Source organism: Protomyctophum bolini, assembly GCF_963924005.1.
Source record: "Protomyctophum bolini genome assembly, chromosome: 22".
NCBI lineage: Eukaryota > Metazoa > Chordata > Actinopteri > Myctophiformes > Myctophidae > Protomyctophum > Protomyctophum bolini.
The window spans coordinates 35774872-35796924 of NC_137883.1; the positions used below are offsets into that span (position 1 = coordinate 35774872).

The following is a 22053-nucleotide window of genomic DNA, read 5'->3' on the forward strand; positions in this document are numbered from 1 at the left end:
GTAATAGAATACAGCAGCTTCCATTAAAACTCATTTTGGGCGGAAACCTCTTTTGGTGTTATTGAAAAATAGCAGATCTACAAGCTCATAGCGCGCCACCGAGTGGCGCGCTACGAGCTTGTCGGTCTGCTATTTTCGAAAAATCGAAGAACGATTGACAATAGAAACGTAGCTTTTTCCGAAAACTGTCAGGATGTAGAAGACATTTTTAGAATCTGATCTCGGGTCAAAATGGGTTAAAAACTCTTTCATGCTGTTCACAGATTAGGAATTGACATGACAAAAATCTTCAGTCACGAGAGCTGCTTTTGCCTGCGTTGTGTCTTGTCTCATTTAGGGACGCCAGTGATGCGGGTGGCGAAGGCACCTCCCCCTCAGCTGCGCTCCAGAGGAGGAAGCGTTTTTCCATCAAGCCCAAAGTTGCTCCGGCGCTGAACCGAGCTCGAGCCCCAAAGTCTCCGGTCAGGACGGCGGTCCCGGAAGGACCTTGTTCAGACAGCCAGGATGTGACTGCCTCCAGCCAGACTGATGCTACGCTCTCACAGGGAACCACGTCCCCACGCCAGCAGGATGTGACTGCCTCCAGCCAGACTGATGCTACGCTCTCACAGGGAACCACGTCCCCACGCCAGCAGACAGCCAGGATGTGACTGCCTCCAGCCAGACTGATGCTACGCTCTCACAGGGAACCACGTCCCCACGCCAGCAGGATGTGACTGCCTCCAGCCAGACTGATGCTACGCTCTCACAGGGAACCACGTCCCCACGCCAGCAGACAGCCAGGATGTGACTGCCTCCAGCCAGACTGATGCTACGCTCTCACAGGGAACCACGTCCCCACGCCAGCAGGATGTGACTGCCTCCAGCCAGACTGATGCTACGCTCTCACAGGGAACCACGTCCCCACGCCAGCAGGATGTGACTGCCTCCAGCCAGACTGATGCTACGCTCTCACAGGGAACCACGTCCCCACGCCAGCAGCGGATGCTCTCTGGAGGTCAGTCTGGCTGCAAATTAACACATAATAATTGTTACTTAGACTTGTTTCCATTAAAAATAAATTGAGAAAATAGACTGATAAGCCTGTCGAGCGTGTGTGAGCTTTGAGATTTTTGCAGTATTTTAGAAAGTTTGTGTATATGACCTGTATATCACTCATTCTTGAGATGAGGGACAAAAGTGGAAAAAACATGTCCCACACATAAGAGCCTTATTTTATGTAAAAAATAAATTAATTCATAAAAATAAAAGCACTTGCAAAGTTAAGTGTAATACAGTTGTGTATTATTATGCCCTTAATTTCATTATAATTGTTTTCATATTCCATCTGAATTAGTTAAAAGCAGGCCCTGTACCCAAAAAGGCCTGTATTTAGCCTGTCCCCAGCAAGTGGCCACAATTTCAAACTGCCAAAAAAGTGTCTAATACTGTCACAATCACATAAATATACATACTAAATTAAAGTAGATTGTCAACAACATAGCAAATAATATGAACAGTTAATTTTATATCATATTTTCTATTAAATATCTCATATCAAATGTTCGTCCCACGTCTCCGTCAACTCCGTCAGGTTTTTTTAAAAGTCTTAAATTAATCAGAAAATATTGTCGACAGATTTAGCCTGAAGACTCCTTTTCCAAGTCCCATTTATATTTGTTGCAACAGTGGAGTACCTGGTCTGACAAGCATTCAATTGTTTGATATTTTAAACAAACAATGTTGATAACAATGTGGTCACAGCTTTTACATGTCAACTCCGTCAGGACATTATTATGATCTTTGTTAAGAATTCAAAAATAATGTTTATTATTTTAGTTTAGGGGTTAGGTTTAGCTAACAAAATTAAGCAAAAACAAAATGGCTACATTGTACTAAAGAGGGTTAAGATGAAAACAAATGCCATTTTGTCAACTCCGTCAGACGTCAACTCCGTCAGATTTTGTGTCTGACGGAGTTGACGTGTATCTGACGGAGTTGACAAAAGTGTTCCTAAAACAATAAAATTATTGTTTTTGAATAATGGGCAGTATTCTAATTTGGCACACAGTTAGAGCATGCCTTAAGGAACATTTTTGGCTATGGGGCCATCACAGATTTGTCTCGTGGTGACCATGGCAGCCATATTACAAAAGAGCCGCCACCTGATGTTATTTTACAATAACTCAAGTTCTACACCACCTAGGATCTTGATTCTGGTGACTAAGACCTCATTTTCAAGGATGAGGGATACAGTGGTACAATTTAGACTTTCCCTGTGACCATGGCAGCCATTTTTCAAAATGGCCGCCACCTGCTGTTATTTTACAATAACTCAAGTTCTACACCACCTAGGATCTTGATTCTGGTGACTAATCATACATTTTCAAGGATGTGGGGTACATTGGTAATATTTAGATTTGTCCTGTGACCATAGCAGCCATTTCTTTTTCAAAATGGCCGCCACCTGCTGTTATTTTACAATAACTCAAGTTTTAGACCACCTAGGATCTTGATTTTGGCGACTAATCATACATTTTAAAAGATGAGAAATACAGTGGTACTATTTAGATTTGTCCTGTGACCATGGCAGCCATTGTTTTTCAAAATGACCACCAACCTGCTGTTATTTTACCAATAACTCAAGTTTTAGACCACCAAGGATCTTGATTCTGGCGACTAATCATTACATTTTCAAGGATGATCTTTCTCTGGGAGAGGTAAGGGCTTATTTCAGGTGCAGGTTGAGTTTCTACTGACAGGACATTAAAAGGAGGTGGGCTTTCTGGCCTTTGACTTGCCCCTTTCAGGTACAGATGCACAGTTTGACTTCACTGGCCACTGCAGGGAACTGTGGGGGAGAAACTTTGGTCTCTTGACACCCCGATTAGGTTCAGGGTTTTTTTTGGTGGAGACTTGCCTTTCATGACATCTTTGCTGCAGCAGTTGATCTCCTTATTGCCAGTGGTGGCACACTCTGGGTCTCTGGGGCATTGTATCTTGGTGGCCTCCTGCCAGTGTTTCTCCATCCTTCTCCTGAGCTCTGTGTTCTGGGGCTCTGTTATAGTCAACTTACATTGTCTTGGCTGGAGATTGCTTTCCTGCAGGGTCCAGCCCAGTCTTGTGCAGATGGCTGCTGGCCCACCTGGAGGCCCCAACCTCACTTGTTCGGTTGGTGTGATTAGGTGGGGTGGTCTTCCCCAATCAGGATGAGGGGTTTGACCCTTTCAAACGGCAGTCTGGCCAAGTGTCTGTATTTAGTTGTGAGTTTAGATACAGGATACGATTGCTCACCCAGCCCCAGGTGACATGAGGTGAAGGCTCCTTTGATTTGGTAACATTGCTTTGGTTGACATGCTGGGGACACAGAGAAAGACACTGATGCCTTCAGTGTCTGCACATCCTGCCTGATGGTCCTGAAGCCAAATCTTCTGTCTTCAGTCTTTCGCTCACTGTTCACTGCTCACTGTTCACCTCACCGAATTTAGCCCAAGGAGTTTGACCCCTAGTTTGGCCATAGACCCCCTAGTTTGGCCATAGCCACTTGCCCAAATGTGCCGACATGTGCTGACCTCATCACATCTGTGATGATGGCTATGGCCGTTTTTAGCCAACGTAGTGTTTTTTGTGCAAAACTAATGCTTGGAATGGATCCAGAATCATGAAAAGCCCCTAGTTTGACATGCTACTTAAAGCATAATGAAATTTAAAACATTTAGCCTTATATTGTTTGTTGATGGTACCCAACTTTCAGCAGCTGTCAAACATGCCCCTAGGGTGGTCAAATAGAAACCAATGTGGGATATGTTAGTAGACACCTTTACAAACATTGGTGAAGAAAATTCTTGGTAAGAAATGTATTCACAGATTTTATATTATTCTGATAATATTCCCTGAGTAAATTGGTAAAATAATAGCAGGTCCACCATTTTTTTAAATGTCTACCATCCATGGTCACAGGATAAATCTAAATAGTACAACTGTATTCCTCACCCTTGAAAATGTATGATTAGTCACCAGAATCAAGATCCTAGGTGGTGTAGAACTTGAGTTATTGGGAAATAACAGAAAGTTGGCGGCCATTTTGAAAAATGTCTACCATGGTCACAGGACAAATCTAAATAGTACCAATGCATCCCACATCCTTGAAAATGTATGATTAGTCACCAGAATCAAGATCCTAGGTGGTGTAGAACTTGAGTTATTGGGAAATAACAGAAAGTTGGCGGCCATTTTGAAAAATGGCTGCCATGTTCACAGGGCAAATCTAAATAGTACCACTGTATTCCTCATCCTTGAAAATGTGGGATTAGTCACCAGAATCAAGATCCTAGGTGGTCTAGAACCTAAATCAGTTAAACTTGTCAACTCCGTCAGATGTTCGTCAACTCCGTCAGACGTTCGTCCCGTGATGTTTTTGTTAATTTCCAAAGAAATAGAAAATTCGCTGTCAAATCTTTTGTGCTTATGTATTGAAACACCAACTGAAATGATACGTAATGATGATTTTTTTTTTTTTTTTACATGGTTTTCATGTTATAATATTGAAAATAAAGGTTGAAATGACGGTTTTGAGAAATTGGATATTTCATAATAGTGTGATATTGGAACAAAATAATATTAAAAGATTTGTATTACTTAACTTGATTACTGAAAGCCATTATAAGATAACTGAGGACTTTATATTATTGTTGAAATGATAAAATTCAATTAAAAGGGATTTTAGTGTGTCTGACGGAGTTGACATGAATCAGGTATTAAGTGCATAAATGTCCCATTTTAGAAAGAAATGTTATGCGAAAAACCTGTTCCTTCTCAAGATTGGTAGTTGAGACCTGTGTCTACAAATACATCTATTTGATTTGAATGTATCTTAAAAAAAAAAAAATCCAGTTTGAAAAAAGTTTTGTCCCTTATCTCAAGAATGGGTGATATACGTGACCTGTTTTGGCTTGAGCACATATTTATTTTGATTATTAGAATTGGCCATTATCAGGCATTCATTTGTCTATTGAATCGTCATATCTGCCGAAAGGCAAATGTAAATGATATACAAAATGAATTAATCACAATTTTGTGTATGACAACTAATGAACTTAAAATGTCATGATCCTGACAGGCTTCTCTGGAGGTGACACACGGCCCACAACACCCTTAGTTCCGGCAGAAGACGACATTTCAACAGAAGCGACCCTTGAAAAAAGCCAACCGTTGGAACTGTCGCCAATAAGTCAAGCCAAAGACGTTCCTCCCAAACCACCAGACAAACCATGTCTGTCAGACAAGGAGGCCATAGAGATGTCAGAGAAGGCCAAGACTCTGGTGTCAAGATCTGAATCTAAAGGTGGACAGCGTCGGCCGCAAGACGAGTTCAGCTTAAGCAGCCTCCTGAATGATTCGTCAGACCTGCAGAGGTTGGCAAAGGCCCGCAAACTCAGAGAAATGCTCAAAAAGGAGATGAACAAGGATAAGGCTAAGGTAATAATATATCATCTTTTTGAACATTTTGTTGGTGAAACGGTTCATTTTATGAATGAAACATGGTGCATTTATAGCGCCTTCATCCAAAGTGCTTTTACAGTTTACTGTTCAGAAGCGTCTTCCATAAAACTCAATTAAGAAATGCAAAAGTTAAAGCCAATTTCCTCAACAGGTTGGCTTGCATGTAGAACAAAAAGAACATAGGTTTACATTATTACGGGGCACGGTGGCACAGTTGGTAGTGCTGTCGCCTCACAGCTAGAAGGTCCTGGGTTCGATTCCCGCTCGGGACGCTGTGGGTGCTGGCGGCGTGTTTCCTCCTCCGCGTCATCAGTGCCCATACCCGAAGGCGGGGTTGGCGAAAGGGCCTTTCTGTGTGGAGTTTGCATGTTCTCCCCGTGTCCCCTAGGGTAGGTACCCTCACAAAAAACATGCAGTAATCCTGGTCACTAAACTGCCTCCCCCTGGCCAGCCGGGGCGGCTGATGGAGGGGAAAGGAACTGGTTGGAATAACGTGTTCCTTCCACGCGCTACGTCCAACCAGGGAAACTCCCCCCTGTCAGGTGTAAAGGAGCAACTTGGACACTCAGGCATGAAGGAAGCATGAGTTCAAGTCTGTTGCTCTCCCCTTGTCCCCCATATATGGGGACTAGGTTGGTGGAGGGTGTGTAGAGCCCAGGATCACATTAGAATTAGATGATTGACACAGGGGTGAAAAATGGGTTACAAAATCGTGGGATAAGAAATATATTATTAAAAACAAAAGTTTAGATTATTATTACAATATTATTAAAGCCAATTACAGGTTGGCTGCATGTAGAACAACAAGAACATGGGTTTAGATTATTACAATTATTAACAAGAATTTGCTGTTTCATCACAGATTAGGAACAAACATTTTAAGATTGTATTTGGCTTTAATCCATGACACCATTCAAAGCGCCAACCTGCTCATCGGGAGTAGTTAGGGGTTCAGTTTCTGTTCGACACTAACTCTGGGGGAGCCCGGGATCAATCCGGACCCTTCCGATCCCCAACCAGCTCCTCTATTACCTGACTGAGCCACTGCCGCCCCCCAGAATAATTTAATTCAATAATGGGTTTAGTGATGCATCATGTAAAAATGTCAAAATATGTGTTGTTATTATCATTATTAACTATAAATAATGAATAGTTGCTGGGTAAACAACTGAAGTGATTTCAGGATGTCTGTTTGGGTTCACATGGCCTCTGATTAGCATTTACTAATCACGTTAAGTGCTTTATTACGTTATTCATTTCTATTGTACTTTATTGCTGTCTACTGTACCTTCTAAACACATTGGCATCTTGCATTTATCATCTTCAATTGTGTTTCACTCTTTGATTTTGTAGAAATGCATGAAAAATTCCACGTCAAAATCTCGTGTGAAGGAATACACTCCGGACCCTGCCAAAATGACCATGAGAGACCTCATCTACTATTTACCGGTCTCTAACCCCATGAGGTGAGTGTCCACTATGGAATTATTTATATCATGTGACACTGCTTGCCTCTAGAAAATGTATTTATTTAAAATGGATTATTATTACCGTCTTCCTGACTTGTAATTATTTGCTCTTTCTTATTATTTTTAAATCTCCAGCTCTTATTTAGCACAGGAGTCACAGGGAAAGAACGAGGAGGAGATTGTGGTCCCACCTTCTCCAGTTAGACAACCGTAAGACTCTGTCTTATTATATTCCTCTGTTGAAACATACTTACTGTATATGAAGTACCTTTTTTCTTTTGTAACTATATTACATTATTAGTTTAACTTTTTATGTTAGCGTTGTGCACCAGGGCTCCAATCGCTCCATAATAGTATTTCCATTTTTACACCAAATCTCTTTGCCGAAAATAGCCTACCTCACTGGTTCCCGAACACTGGATCGGGACCCATTTGTGGGTCGCGGACACATTTATTTATTATTATTTTTTATGATATTTTTTTGTCTTTTTCTGCCTTTATTGATGAAAGTAGACTGACAGGAAATGGGGGGGAAGACACGTGGCCGTCGGGATCGGGAGTCGAACCCGCGGCACGCCGTCAGGCTGGCTCAGCAGCCTGGGTGCCCAGACGGTTCAGCTAACCGTCTGGGCCGCGGACACATTTCTTCAAGCTCACAACGTTAGCGACACGTTGTGAGCTTGTACATAGGCTCTTTAACCCATTCTGATCTGGAACCCATTTTGGTGATAGCATCATGTTATGCTTTAGCTATTGGAAAATAGCAGATCTACAAGCTCATAGCGCGCCACCGAGTGGCGCGCTACGAGCTTGTAGGTCTGCTATTTTTGAAAAATCGAAGAATGACTGAAATTTTTAGAATCTGATCTCAGGTCAGAATGGGTTAATCAGACCAGTGTGTGTCCAGTGGAAACCTTGTATGAATCTGATCTCAGGTCAGAATGGTTTAACACTCAAGCGAGTGAGCCTCAACAAAACTCTCCTGAATTCCGCAGGTCACCCGAGAGGGTCCCGACTCCTCCCCCTCCCCCGAGCCCAGCGCCGTCGTCTCACCAGGCGGGCGAGGACGACGGCGATGACGAACAGGAAGAAGAAGCGGACGCCGACGACTGTGAAGCGGACGACGAGCAGCTGATGGTTCCCAGGGTGAAAGTGGCCGAGGACGGCACGCTGATTATCGACGAGTCCAGGTCAGTGATGTTCAGTCATTCATTATTCTTTCGGCATGCGTCACGTTTCATTCAGGACGTGGTCTGCGCCTTTTTGAAATCAACGCTAAACAGTCAGTTGAGACCGTGGGAAGCAGTGCAGAAGTCGTCAAATGTCTGTTTTTTTTGGTGAATTCCTAGTTTTCGTGGTTCGTGTTTTTTTTTTATCGACTTTTCGGTTTACTTTGAAGGGCTCGTGCCAAGCGTGTTAGCTCGGTATAAACAAAGGTTGGTGTTCTATGTTGGTCTACAGATCCACCCTGTGGACAGCAGACATTACTGAACCTTTTCTCCGGTTCCTTGTCGTGGCTGTGGAACAAGGAAAAAGTCAATTTGAGCGTTCCGTTTTGATCTCTTATGTTGCTGCTGTAGTCGAGTTAATTAAACAGTTAATGCCAGGTATCTATATATATATATATATATAATGTGTGAGACAAAACACAAAGGCTTGTTTGTTTTAGTGACGCTCGGCAAACTTGTGTCTCAGTTTGACAGTGGAGGTCAAGAGGGCGAAAGGACCGAACCCAGCGGATGGCAAAGACCCCATCTTTGAACGTGGCTCCACCACCACGTGAGAGATCTGAATACATATTGTACAAATGTTGGAGAAACACTTGATATAGAAACATGGGGGTTTTCAGTCATGAGTTAGAAGACATTTGTAGAACCGTTCCCAGGTCAAAATGGGATAAATCACCCCCCCCCCCCAGCTCTCACATTGTTCAAATATCAATATTTAAAAAATGATTTACAGAAGATAAAGAACATCTCATCTCTGCCTTGCTGTCCTCAAGACTACTGGGTCGGAAAAGGATGGAATTCAATTTGTGTGTGTGTGCACGCGCGCGCGCGAGTGCAGTCGCGCACGTGTCTCCAGATTTTCGTTTTTAAGGTTTTTATGAATCTGTTAGATCTCTTGGCATCTGATCTGTGTGTGTGTGTGTGTGTGTGTGTGTGTGTGTGTGTGTGTGTGTGTGTGTGTGTGTGTGTTTGTGTAATTTTGTGGTCAATAGCTTGTAGGCACAGCGTCCAAGTTAAGAGCATGCTATGTTTATCATAAAACACGCACGCACGGCACACACGTGCGCGCACACACACACACACGCACACACGCACACAAACACATGCAGCACAGATTTTGATCTTTTACCATAAACAGCCTGGAGGTTACAGAGATTAAAGGAGAACACCACACCAAAACACACTGGCCATGCATCTACCTTCATCCCTGTGCCATCATCCATAGTGCCCTTGATTTTTCTCATAGATGCCCCCTCCTCTACATCTCCCTCTGACTCCCCCCTCCCCTCCCACAGCTTGCATTTGCACATGTTGTCCTCCTTCTAATGTGGGTATTTAGATAGCTCCAAACTTTATTTTTTTTTCACGCATCGTATTATAATAGTATATGAGGTTTTCACTCTAGGCCAGCCGTTACATGTAATCCCAGAGGTAGTCGATTCCAGACGAGATTCTCGCGAGACGTATGATATGGGCTATAGCCAATGGTCCAAAATGATGAGAAACGAGGCTAACTTTTTTTTTCAAAATTTCAAAAAACATGGGCTATAACCCATCGTTTTTGTCATTTTGTCATTTTTTTCAAATCTTCAAAAACGATGAAAAACTGCGCGCTATAGTATGCCGTACGATATGGGCTATAGCCCACGGTCCAAAATGATGAGAAACGAGGCTAATTTTTTTTTTCAAAATTTCAAAAAACATGGGCTATAACCCATCGTTTTTGTCATTTCGTCATTTTTTTCAAATCTTCAAAAACGATGAAAAACGGCGCGCTATAGTATGCCGTACGATATGGGCTATAGCCCACGGTCCAAAATGATGAGAAACGAGGCTAACTTTTTTTTTCAAAATTTCAAAAAACATGGGCTATAACCCATCGTTTTTGTCATTTCGTCATTTTTTTCAAATCTTCAAAAACGATGAAAAACTGCGCGCTATAGTATGCCGTACGATATGGGCTATAGCCCACGGTCCAAAATGATGAGAAACGAGGCTAACTTTTTTTTTCAAAATTTCAAAAAACATGGGCTATAACCCATCGTTTTTGTCATTTCGTCATTTTTTTCAAATCTTCAAAAACGATGAAAAACTGCGCGCTATAGTATGCCGTACGATATGGGCTATAGCCCACGGTCCAAAATGATGAGAAACGAGGCTAACTTTTTTTTTCAAAATTTCAAAAAACATGGGCTATAACCCATCGTTTTTGTCATTTCGTCATTTTTTTCAAATCTTCAAAAACGATGAAAAACTGCGCGCTATAGTATGCCGTACGATATGGGCTATAGCCCACGGTCCAAAATGATGAGAAACGAGGCTAACTTTTTTTTTCAAAATTTCAAAAAACATGGGCTATAACCCATCGTTTTTGTCATTTCGTCATTTTTTTTAAATCTTCAAAAACAATGAAAAACGGCGCGCTATAGTATGCCGTACGATATGGGCTATAGCCCACAGTCCAAAATGATAAGAAACGAGGCTAACTTTTTTTTTCAAAATTTCAAAAAACATGGGCTATAACCCATCGTTTTTGTCATTTCGTCATTTTTTTCAAATCTTCAAAAACGATGAAAAACTGCGCGCTATAGTATGCCGTACGATATGGGCTATAGCCCACGGTCCAAAATGATGAGAAACGAGGCTAACTTTTTTTTTCAAAATTTCAAAAAACATGGGCTATAACCCATCGTTTTTGTCATTTCGTCATTTTTTTCAAATCTTCAAAAACGATGAAAAACTGCGCGCTATAGTATGCCGTACGATATGGGCTATAGCCCACGGTCCAAAATGATGAGAAACGAGGCTAACTTTTTTTTTCAAAATTTCAAAAAACATGGGCTATAACCCATCGTTTTTGTCATTTCGTCATTTTTTTCAAATCTTCAAAAACGATGAAAAACTGCGCGCTATAGTATGCCGTACGATATGGGCTATAGCCCACGGTCCAAAATGATGAGAAACGAGGCTAACTTTTTTTTTCAAAATTTCAAAAAACATGGGCTATAGCCCATCGTTTTTGTCATTTCGTCATTTTTTTCAAATCTTCAAAAACGATGAAAAACTGCGCGCTATAGTATGCCGTACGATATGGGCTATAGCCCACGGTCCAAAATGATGAGAAACGAGGCTAACTTTTTATTTTATTTTTTTCAAAAAACATGGGCTATAACCCATCGTTTTTGTCATTTCGTCATTTTTTTCAAATCTTCAAAAACGATGAAAAACTGCGCGCTATAGTATGCCGTACGATATGGGCTATAGCCCACGGTCCAAAATGATGAGAAACGAGGCTAACTTTTTTTTTCAAAATTTCAAAAAACATGGGCTATAACCCATCGTTTTTGTCATTTCGTCATTTTTTTCAAATCTTCAAAAACGATGAAAAACTGCGCGCTATAGTATGCCGTACGATATGGGCTATAGCCCACGGTCCAAAATGATGAGAAACGAGGCTAACTTTTTTTTTCAAAATTTCAAAAAACATGGGCTATAACCCATCGTTTTTGTCATTTCGTCATTTTTTTCAAATCTTCAAAAACGATGAAAAACTGCGCGCTATAGTATGCCGTACGATATGGGCTATAGCCCACGGTCCAAAATGATGAGAAACGAGGCTAACTTTTTTTTTCAAAATTTCAAAAAACATGGGCTATAACCCATCGTTTTTGTCATTTCGTCATTTTTTTCAAATCTTCAAAAACGATGAAAAACTGCGTGCTATAGTATGCCGTACGATATGGGCTATAGCCCACGGTCCAAAATGATGAGAAACGAGGCTAACTTTTTTTTTCAAAATTTCAAAAAACATGGGCTATAACCCATCGTTTTTGTCATTTCGTCATTTTTTTCAAATCTTCAAAAACGATGAAAAACTGCGCGCTATAGTATGCCGTACGATATGGGCTATAGCCCACGGTCCAAAATGATGAGAAACGAGGCTAACTTTTTTTTTCAAAATTTCAAAAAACATGGGCTATAGCCCATCGTTTTTGTCATTTCGTCATTTTTTTCAAATCTTCAAAAACGATGAAAAACTGCGCGCTATAGTATGCCGTACGATATGGGCTATAGCCCACGGTCCAAAATGATGAGAAACGAGGCTAACTTTTTTTTTCAAAATTTCAAAAAACATGGGCTATAACCCATCGTTTTTGTCATTTCGTCATTTTTTTCAAATCTTCAAAAACGATGAAAAACTGCGCGCTATAGTATGCCGTACGATATGGGCTATAGCCCACGGTCCAAAATGATGAGAAACGAGGCTAACTTTTTTTTTCAAAATTTCAAAAAACATGGGCTATAACCCATCGTTTTTGTCATTTCGTCATTTTTTTCAAATCTTCAAAAACGATGAAAAACTGCGCGCTATAGTATGCCGTACGATATGGGCTATAGCCCACGGTCCAAAATGATGAGAAACGAGGCTAACTTTTTTTTTCAAAATTTCAAAAAACATGGGCTATAACCCATCGTTTTTGTCATTTCGTCATTTTTTTCAAATCTTCAAAAACGATGAAAAACTGCGCGCTATAGTATGCCGTACGATATGGGCTATAGCCCACGGTCCAAAATGATGAGAAACGAGGCTAACTTTTTTTTTCAAAATTTCAAAAAACATGGGCTATAGCCCATCGTTTTTGTCATTTCGTCATTTTTTTCAAATCTTCAAAAACGATGAAAAACTGCGCGCTATAGTATGCCGTACGATATGGGCTATAGCCCACGGTCCAAAATGATGAGAAACGAGGCTAACTTTTTTTTTTAATTTTTTCAAAAAACATGGGCTATAACCCATCGTTTTTGTCATTTCGTCATTTTTTTCAAATCTTCAAAAACGATGAAAAACTGCGCGCTATAGTATGCCGTACGATATGGGCTATAGCCCACGGTCCAAAATGATGAGAAACGAGGCTAACTTTTTTTTTCAAAATTTCAAAAAACATGGGCTATAACCCATCGTTTTTGTCATTTCGTCATTTTTTTAAAATCTTCAAAAACGATAAAAAACTGCGCGCTATAGTATGCCGTACGATATGGGCTATAGCCCACGGTCCAAAATGATGAGAAACGAGGCTAACTTTTTTTTTCAAAATTTCAAAAAACATGGGCTATAACCCATCGTTTTTGTCATTTCGTCATTTTTTTCAAATCTTCAAAAACGATGAAAAACTGCGCGCTATAGTATGCCGTACGATATGGGCTATAGCCCACGGTCCAAAATGATGAGAAACGAGGCTAACTTTCTTTTTCAAAATTTCAAAAAACATGGGCTATAACCCATCGTTTTTGTCATTTCGTCATTTTTTTCAAATCTTCAAAAACGATGAAAAACTGCGCGCTATAGTATGCCGTACGATATGGGCTATAGCCCACGGTCCAAAATGATGAGAAACGAGGCTAACTTTTTTTTTCAAAATTTCAAAAAACATGGGCTATAACCCATCGTTTTTGTCATTTCGTCATTTTTTTCAAATCTTCAAAAACGATGAAAAACTGCGCGCTATAGTATGCCGTACGATATGGGCTATAGCCCACGGTCCAAAATGATGAGAAACGAGGCTAACTTTTTTTTTCAAAATTTGAAAAAAACATGGGCTATAACCCATCGTTTTTGTCATTTCGTCATTTTTTTCAAATCTTCAAAAACGATGAAAAACTGCGCGCTATAGTATGCCGTACGATATGGGCTATAGCCCACGGTCCAAAATGTTGAGAAACGAGGCTAACTTTTTTTTTCAAAATTTCAAAAAACATGGGCTATAACCCATCGTTTTTGTCATTTCGTCATTTTTTTCAAATCTTCAAAAACGATGAAAAACTGCGCGCTATAGTATGCCGTACGATATGGGCTATAGCCCACGGTCCAAAATGATGAGAAACGAGGCTAACTTTTTTTTTCAAAATTTCAAAAAACATGGGCTATAACCCATCGTTTTTGTCATTTCGTCATTTTTTTCAAATCTTCAAAAATGATGAAAAACGGCGCGCTATAGTATGCCGTACGATATGGGCTATAGCCCACGGTCCAAAATGATGAGAAACGAGGCTAACTTTTTTTTTCAAAATTTCAAAAAACATGGGCTATAACCCATCGTTTTTGTCATTTCGTCATTTTTTTCAAATCTTCAAAAACGATGAAAAACTGCGCGCTATAGTATGCCGTACGATATGGGCTATAGCCCACGGTCCAAAATGATGAGAAACGAGGCTAACTTTTTTTTTCAAAATATAAAAAAACATGGGCTATAACCCATCGTTTTTGTCATTTCGTCATTTTTTTCAAATCTTCAAAAATGATGAAAAACTGCGCGCTATAGTATGCCGTACGATATGGGCTATAGCCCACGGTCCAAAATGATGAGAAACGAGGCTAACTTTTTTTTTCAAAATTTCAAAAAACATGGGCTATAACCCATCGTTTTTGTCATTTCGTCATTTTTTTCAAATCTTCAAAAACGATGAAAAACTGCGCGCTATAGTATGCCGTACGATATGGGCTATAGCCCACGGTCCAAAATGATGAGAAACGAGGCAAACTTTTTTTTTTCAAAATAAAAAAAAACATGGGCTATAACCCATCGTTTTTGTAATTTCGTCATTTTTTTCGAATCCTCAAAAATGATGAAAAACGACGCGCTATAGTATGCCGTACGATATGGGCTATAGCCCATGGTCCAAAATGATGAGAAACGAGGCTAACTTTTTTTTTTCCAAAATTTCAAAAAACATGGGCTACCAGTTGTGATGCAACAGAGTTCGCTGTGACCACATCTATGCAAAAGTAAGAACGAAGGAGGGTTTGGACTCCCTCAATTCAGGTTATACTATATGGCGGCTCACTTAAACTTTATTTATCTATGGTATGACTGCTATCCTGGATGTAACCTGGAAAATTTGCCTGCATGGCTTAGTATCGAGCATGCATCCTGTTCTGGGTCGTGTCTTCCTGCATTACTTAATAGCCCTATTAAGATCAAGAAAAGTAGTTATGGACATAACCCCATAATTCAAAACTCTCTGAAAATATGGTCTCAGGTCTTAGCATTGACAAAGGCTCCTAAAATATATTTGGATTCTCCTATATGTTCCAATCCGGCTTTTCAGCCGGGTCTGGCAGACCCGGTTTTTATGTCATGGAAGGAGAAAGGTATTGTGAATCTCCGAAATGTATACTTTAATCAAGGTCGTGGTAAAGGTTATCTTGCCTCTTTTCAACAAATACGAGAATCCTTCCGGCTCCCATCATCACATTTCTTCCGTTACTTGCAATTGAGACATTTTCTTAGAACGCATGTCCCACAATATGAACAACAACCCAGTCATCCAGTCTTGGATAGTTTCTTCAACACTGAGCCCTTTGAAAAAGGTGCAGTCTCTCAATTCTATGACACCTTGCTGACCGTGGTTAACCCATCCTCAAGCTTGTTTAAGGACAATTGGCAAAGAGAATTAGGCATAGAGATTTCAGATGGAGTATGGGAGGATTGTATCACCAACATTCACCATAGCTCTATCAATGTTAGGCACTCTCTGATTCAATTTAAGATTGTTCATAGGCTGCACTATTCCCCAACTAAATTAAACAAAATCTTTAAAGATTCTTCTCCCATGTGTGGAAAGTGTTTAACGGAACAAGGGACTTTGTCTCATCAGTTCCTTCAATGTCATAAATTGCAACGTTTCTGGAATGAAATTTTTTATTTCTTGGCTAAAGCTTATAAAAGAGACTTCCCCCCGGCACCTCTAGTTGCACTCTTCGGTGTGATGGAACCAGATCAAGTAAAAAACAAATACGAGGCACAGGCCATCTCACTCGCAACACTGTTAGCTAGGAAATTAATACTACAAGCCTGGAAATCGGATAAACCTCCGACAGTTGACATGTGGCTAAGGGAGCTGGGAGGAGTGCTGCATATGGAGAAAATTAGATTCACCTTGTCGAAAAAAGAACATCTTTATCTAAAAACCTGGTCGCCCATTATTGAGATGCTTGTTACATTGGACTGAAGTGGTGTAATTGAATGTTGTTCTTCCCCGTAATGTCGTCTAATTAATGTTTGATATGTGTATACTGTATACGTCTGTATTGTCTATGTGGGTACACATGTATGCATATGTCTTCCTTTTCACATCAGAAATGTTTTTTAGAATTTATAGTGATGTTGTTTCTGTCCTCGGAATGCCGTGTAGTCATCAGCCTTGTCAGTTATAATTTTATTGTTTTTGTCTTTTTCTTTGAGTTATGTTTTGTCTCCTTTTATTGTAAGTCTCTTGTTTGTATGTTTTTTGCTATTTTTTGTCCGATCTGTAATTTTATGGTTAATCATTACTGAAATGCTTTTATGCCAAAAATCATAATAAACAGATGTTTAAAAAAAAATACAAGTGACCGTTGTGAATTATGGGTGGCTCCCAGAGGTCCTTGATCCCCATGGGGTCCAACAGTGGTCATTGAAGCGTGCACACACAAATGCACATATGCACCTACACACGCACAGGCGCACATGCGTATGCACACCTGGACCTGTAAATTAACAACACAAAAACTAAGGCACTGGTGTCGGACTTCTGGTTTACCGGAACGGGGTTCAACTCCCTGCAGTGCCCTGCTCAATGTGTTGTATTTACCGGAAAAATTGTTTTTTCCGCAATTCCGCAATTTACGCAATTACCATTTCCGCAATTCCGCAATTTCCGCAATTTCCATTTCCGCAATTACCATTTACGCAATTCCGCAATTTCCGCAATTACCATTTCCGCAATTTCCGCAATTTCCGCAATTCCGCAATTTCCATTTCCGCAATTCCGCAATTTCCGCAATTACCATTTACGCAATTCCGCAATTTCCGCAATTACCATTTCCGCAATTTCCGCAATTACAATTTCCGCAATTCCGCAATTCCGCAATTTCCGCAATTACCAGTTCCGCAATTCCGCAATTTCCATTTCCACAATTACCATTTCCGCAATTACAATTTCCACAATTCCGCAATTTCCGCAATTTCCGCAATTTCCGCAATTCCGCAATTTCCGCAATTTCCATTTCCGCAATTCCGCAATTTCCGCAATTACCATTTACGCAATTCCGCAATTCCCGCAATTACCAGTTCCGCAATTCTGCAATTTCCATTTCCACAATTACCATTTCCGCAATTACAATTTCCGCAATTCCGCAATTTCCGCAATTCCGCAATTTCCGCAATTACCATTTCCGCAATTCCGCAATTTCCGCAATTACAATTTCCGCAATTTCCGCAATTCCGCAATTCCGCAATTTCCGCAATTACCATTTCCGCAATTTCCATTTCCGCAATTACGATTTCGCAATTCCGCAATTTTCCGCAATTTCCGTAATTCCGCAATTTCCGCAATTTCCATTTCCGCAATTCCGCAATTCCGCAATTTTCCGCAATTACAATTTCAAATACAAATTGCGGAAATTGTGGAATTGCGGAAATTGTGGAATTGCGGAAATTTCGGAAATTGCGGAAATTAGGGAAATTAGGCAAATGGAAATTGCAAAAATTGTGGAATTGCGGAAATTAGGGAAATTAGGCAAATGGAAATTTCGGAAATTGCGGAAATTGCGGAAATTAGGGAAATTAGGCAAATGGAAATTGCGGAAATTGTGGAATTGCGGAAATTGCGGAAATTAGGGAAATGGCAATTGCGGAAATTGTGGTATTGCGGAAATTTCGGAAATTGCGGAAATTGCGGAAATTGTGGAATTGCGGAAATTGTCGAATTGCGGAAATTGCGGAAATTGCGGAAATTAGGGAAATTAGGCAAATGGAAATTGCGGAAATTGCGGAAATTAGGGAAATTAGGGAAATGGAAATTGCAGAAATTGTGGAATTGCGGAAATTGCGGAAATTAGGGAAATGGAAATTGCGGAAATTGTGTTATTGCGGAAATTTCGGAAATTGCGGAAATTGCGGAAATGTAAATTGGGAAATTAGGGAAATTGCGGAAATTACGGAAATTATGGAAATTGCGGAAATGGAAATTGCAGAAATTGTGGAATTGCGGAAATTGCGGAAATTAGGGAAATTAGGGAAATGGAAATTGCGGAAATTGTGGAATTGCGGAAATTGCGGAAATTAGGGAAATTAGGGAAATGGAAATTGCGGAAATTGTAGAATTGCGGAAATTGCGGAAATTGCGGAAATGGAAATTGGGAAATTAGGGAAATTGCGGAAATTGCGGGAATTGGAAATTGCGGAAATTACGGAAATGGAAATTACGGAAATTAGGGAAATTGCGGAATTGGAAATTGCGGAAATTGTGGAATTGCGGAAATTGCGGAAATTAGGGAAATGGAAATTGCGGAAATTATGGAATTGCGGAAATGGAAATTGGGAAATTAGGGAAATTAGGGAAATTGCGGAAATTGCGGGAATTGGAAATTGCGGAAATTGGAAATTGAAGAAAAGAATAATAAAAAAAAACGATTTTCACTTTTTTTTTAATCCTCAACAATGATTAAGACTATAGCGATGACCTCTGAGACCATGGACACCAATGAACCATGTAAATACAACAAATTGAGCAGGGCACTGCAGGGAGTTGCACCCCGTTCCGGTAAACCAGAAGTACGACACCAGTGCCTTAGTTTTTGTGTTGTCATTTACAGGTCCTTTCGTTTAAATGTAAATTTTACATTTCAACAGTAAAGTAATATATAAAGAAGAGAAACAAAAAAGTACAAAAATAACATTTTCGAATTACCTGTATTTGCTTTGATTTTTTAAACTTTCTCTTCACTAGTAGGAATAAACACGCCATTGGGGAGGTTTAAGGAATTTATTGACAGTGAATAGATGGAGGGATGAAGGAGGGATGAATGAATGCGGATGTGTAGGTTCCGGGGGGTCGCCGACCCTGGAGTATTTGGGGAGGAGGTCAAATGGCACTCGTCGTGTGGCGTTCGTCTTAAGGCGTCTTACGGTGCGCATGGACGAAATCCCCCCGCAGGAACCTGATAAGGATGGGAGAGAGTTTGACGTGAAAATGACGAAATGACAAAAACGATGGGTTATAGCCCATGTTTTTTTAAATTAAAAAAAAAAAAGTTAGCCTCGTTTCTCATCATTTTGGACCGTGGGCTATAGCCCATATCGTACGGCATACTATAGCGCGCCGTTTTTCATCATTTTTGAAGATTTGAAAAAAATGACGAAATGACAAAAACGATGGGTTATAGCCCATGTTTTTTGAAATTTTGAAAAAATAATTTAGCCTCGTTTATCATCATTTTGGACCGTGGGCTATAGCCCATATCGTACGGCATACTATAGCGCGCAGTTTTTCATCATTTTTGAAGATTTGAAAAAAATGACGAAATGACAAAAACGATGGGTTATAGCCCATGTTTTTTGAAATTTTGAAAAAATAATTTAGCCTCGTTTCTCATCATTTTGGACCGTGGGCTATAGCCCATATCGTACGGCATACTATAGCGCGCAGTTTTTCATCATTTTTGAAGATTTGAAAAAAATGACGAAATGACAAAAACGATGGGTTATAGCCCATGTTTTTTGAAATTTTGAAAAAATAATTTAGCCTCGTTTCTCATCATTTTGGACCGTGGGCTATAGCCCATATCGTACGGCATACTATAGCGCGCAGTTTTTCATCATTTTTGAAGATTTGAAAAAAATGACGAAATGACAAAAACGATGGGTTATAGCCCATGTTTTTTGAAATTTTGAAAAAATAATTTAGCCTCGTTTCTCATCATTTTGGACCGTGGGCTATAGCCCATATCGTACGGCATACTATAGCGCGCAGTTTTTCATCATTTTTGAAGATTTGAAAAAAATGACGAAATGACAAAAACGATGGGTTATAGCCCATGTTTTTTGAAATTTTGAAAAAATAATTTAGCCTCGTTTCTCATCATTTTGGACCGTGGGCTATAGCCCATATCGTACGGCATACTATAGCGCGCAGTTTTTCACCATTTTTGAAGATTTGAAAAAAATGACGAAATGACAAAAACGATGGGTTATAGCCCATGTTTTTTGAAATTTTGAAAAAATAATTTAGCCTCGTTTCTCATCATTTTGGACCGTGGGCTATAGCCCATATCATACGGCATACTATAGCGCGCAGTTTTTCATCATTTTTGAAGATTTGAAAAAAATGACGAAATGACAAAAACGATGGGTTATAGCCCATGTTTTTTGAAATTTTGGAAAAAAAAGTTAGCCTCGTTTCTCATCATTTTGGACCGTGGGCTATAGCCCATATCGTACGGCATACTATAGCGCGCAGTTTTTCATCATTTTTGAAGATTTGAAAAAAATGACGAAATGACAAAAACTATGGGTTATAGCCCATGTTTTTTGAAATTTTGAAAAAATAATTTAGCCTCGTTTCTCATCATTTTGGACCGTGGGCTATAGCCCATATCGTACGGCATACTATAGCGCGCAGTTTTTCACCATTTTTGAAGATTTGAAAAAAATGACGAAATGACAAAAACGATGGGTTATAGCCCATGTTTTTTGAAATTTTGAAAAAATAATTTAGCCTCGTTTCTCATCATTTTGGACCGTGGGCTATAGCCCATATCGTACGGCATACTATAGCGCGCAGTTTTTCATCATTTTTGAAGATTTGAAAAAATGACGAAATGACAAAAACGATGGGTTATAGCCCATGTTTTTTGAAATTTTGAAAAAATAATTTAGCCTCGTTTCTCATAATTTTGGACCGTGGGCTATAGCCCATATCGTACGGCATACTATAGCGCGCAGTTTTTCATCATTTTTGAAGATTTGAAAAAAATGACGAAATGACAAAAACGATGGGTTATAGCCCATGTTTTTTGAAATTTTGAAAAAATAATTTAGCCTCGTTTCTCATCATTTTGGACCGTGGGCTATAGCCCATATCGTACGGCATACTATAGCGCGCAGTTTTTCATCATTTTTGAAGATTTGAAAAAAATGACGAAATGACAAAAACGATGGGTTATAGCCCATGTTTTTTGAAATTTTGAAAAAATAATTTAGCCTCGTTTCTCATCATTTTGGACCGTGGGCTATAGCCCATATCGTACGGCATACTATAGCGCGCAGTTTTTCATCATTTTTGAAGATTTGAAAAAAATGACGAAATGACAAAAACGATGGGTTATAGCCCATGTTTTTTGAAATTTTGGAAAAAAAAGTTAGCCTCGTTTCTCATCATTTTGGACCGTGGGCTATAGCCCATATCGTACGGCATACTATAGCGCGCAGTTTTTCATCATTTTTGAAGATTTGAAAAAAATGACGAAATGACAAAAACGATGGGTTATAGCCCATGTTTTTTGAAATTTTGAAAAAATAATTTAGCCTCGTTTCTCATCATTTTGGACCGTGGGCTATAGCCCATATCGTACGGCATACTATAGCGCGCAGTTTTTCATCATTTTTGAAGATTTGAAAAAAATGACGAAATGACAAAAACTATGGGTTATAGCCCATGTTTTTTGAAATTTTGAAAAAATAATTTAGCCTCGTTTCTCATCATTTTGGACCGTGGGCTATAGCCCATATCGTACGGCATACTATAGCGAGCAGTTTTTCACCATTTTTGAAGATTTGAAAAAAATGACGAAATGACAAAAACGATGGGTTATAGCCCATGTTTTTTGAAATTTTGAAAAAATAATTTAGCCTCGTTTCTCATCATTTTGGACCGTGGGCTATAGCCCATATCGTACGGCATACTATAGCGCGCAGTTTTTCATCATTTTTGAAGATTTGAAAAAATGACGAAATGACAAAAACGATGGGTTATAGCCCATGTTTTTTGAAATTTTGAAAAAATAATTTAGCCTCGTTTCTCATCATTTTGGACCGTGGGCTATAGCCCATATC

The 22053-nt window shown here is 39.8% G+C and overlaps 2 protein-coding genes across 3 annotated transcripts in view; one reads left to right on the forward strand and one right to left on the reverse strand.

Annotated features, from left to right (window-relative positions):
* Nucleotides 1-594: 594 nt before the first annotated feature.
* The window catches only part of LOC308310433 (uncharacterized protein), a gene marked incomplete at both ends in the record, with an annotated part of 38629 nt that continues 17170 nt past the window's right edge, over nt 595-22053 (forward strand). The window contains 7 exons of the mRNA XM_080756776.1: nt 595-646; nt 752-997; nt 5099-5457; nt 6835-6947; nt 7086-7160; nt 7946-8140; nt 8646-8729. Coding sequence (XP_080612902.1) covers nt 595-646; nt 752-997; nt 5099-5457; nt 6835-6947; nt 7086-7160; nt 7946-8140; nt 8646-8729 — 1124 coding nt within the window. The remainder of the gene's footprint in view (nt 647-751; nt 998-5098; nt 5458-6834; nt 6948-7085; nt 7161-7945; nt 8141-8645; nt 8730-22053) is intronic.
* The window catches only part of LOC308309440 (hydrocephalus-inducing protein homolog), a 30396-nt gene continuing 27367 nt past the window's right edge, over nt 19025-22053 (reverse strand). For both annotated transcript variants that reach the window (XR_013963399.1, XR_013963400.1), the window contains exon 11: nt 19025-19160. The gene's annotated coding sequence lies outside the window, so the exon portion shown is untranslated. The remainder of the gene's footprint in view (nt 19161-22053) is intronic.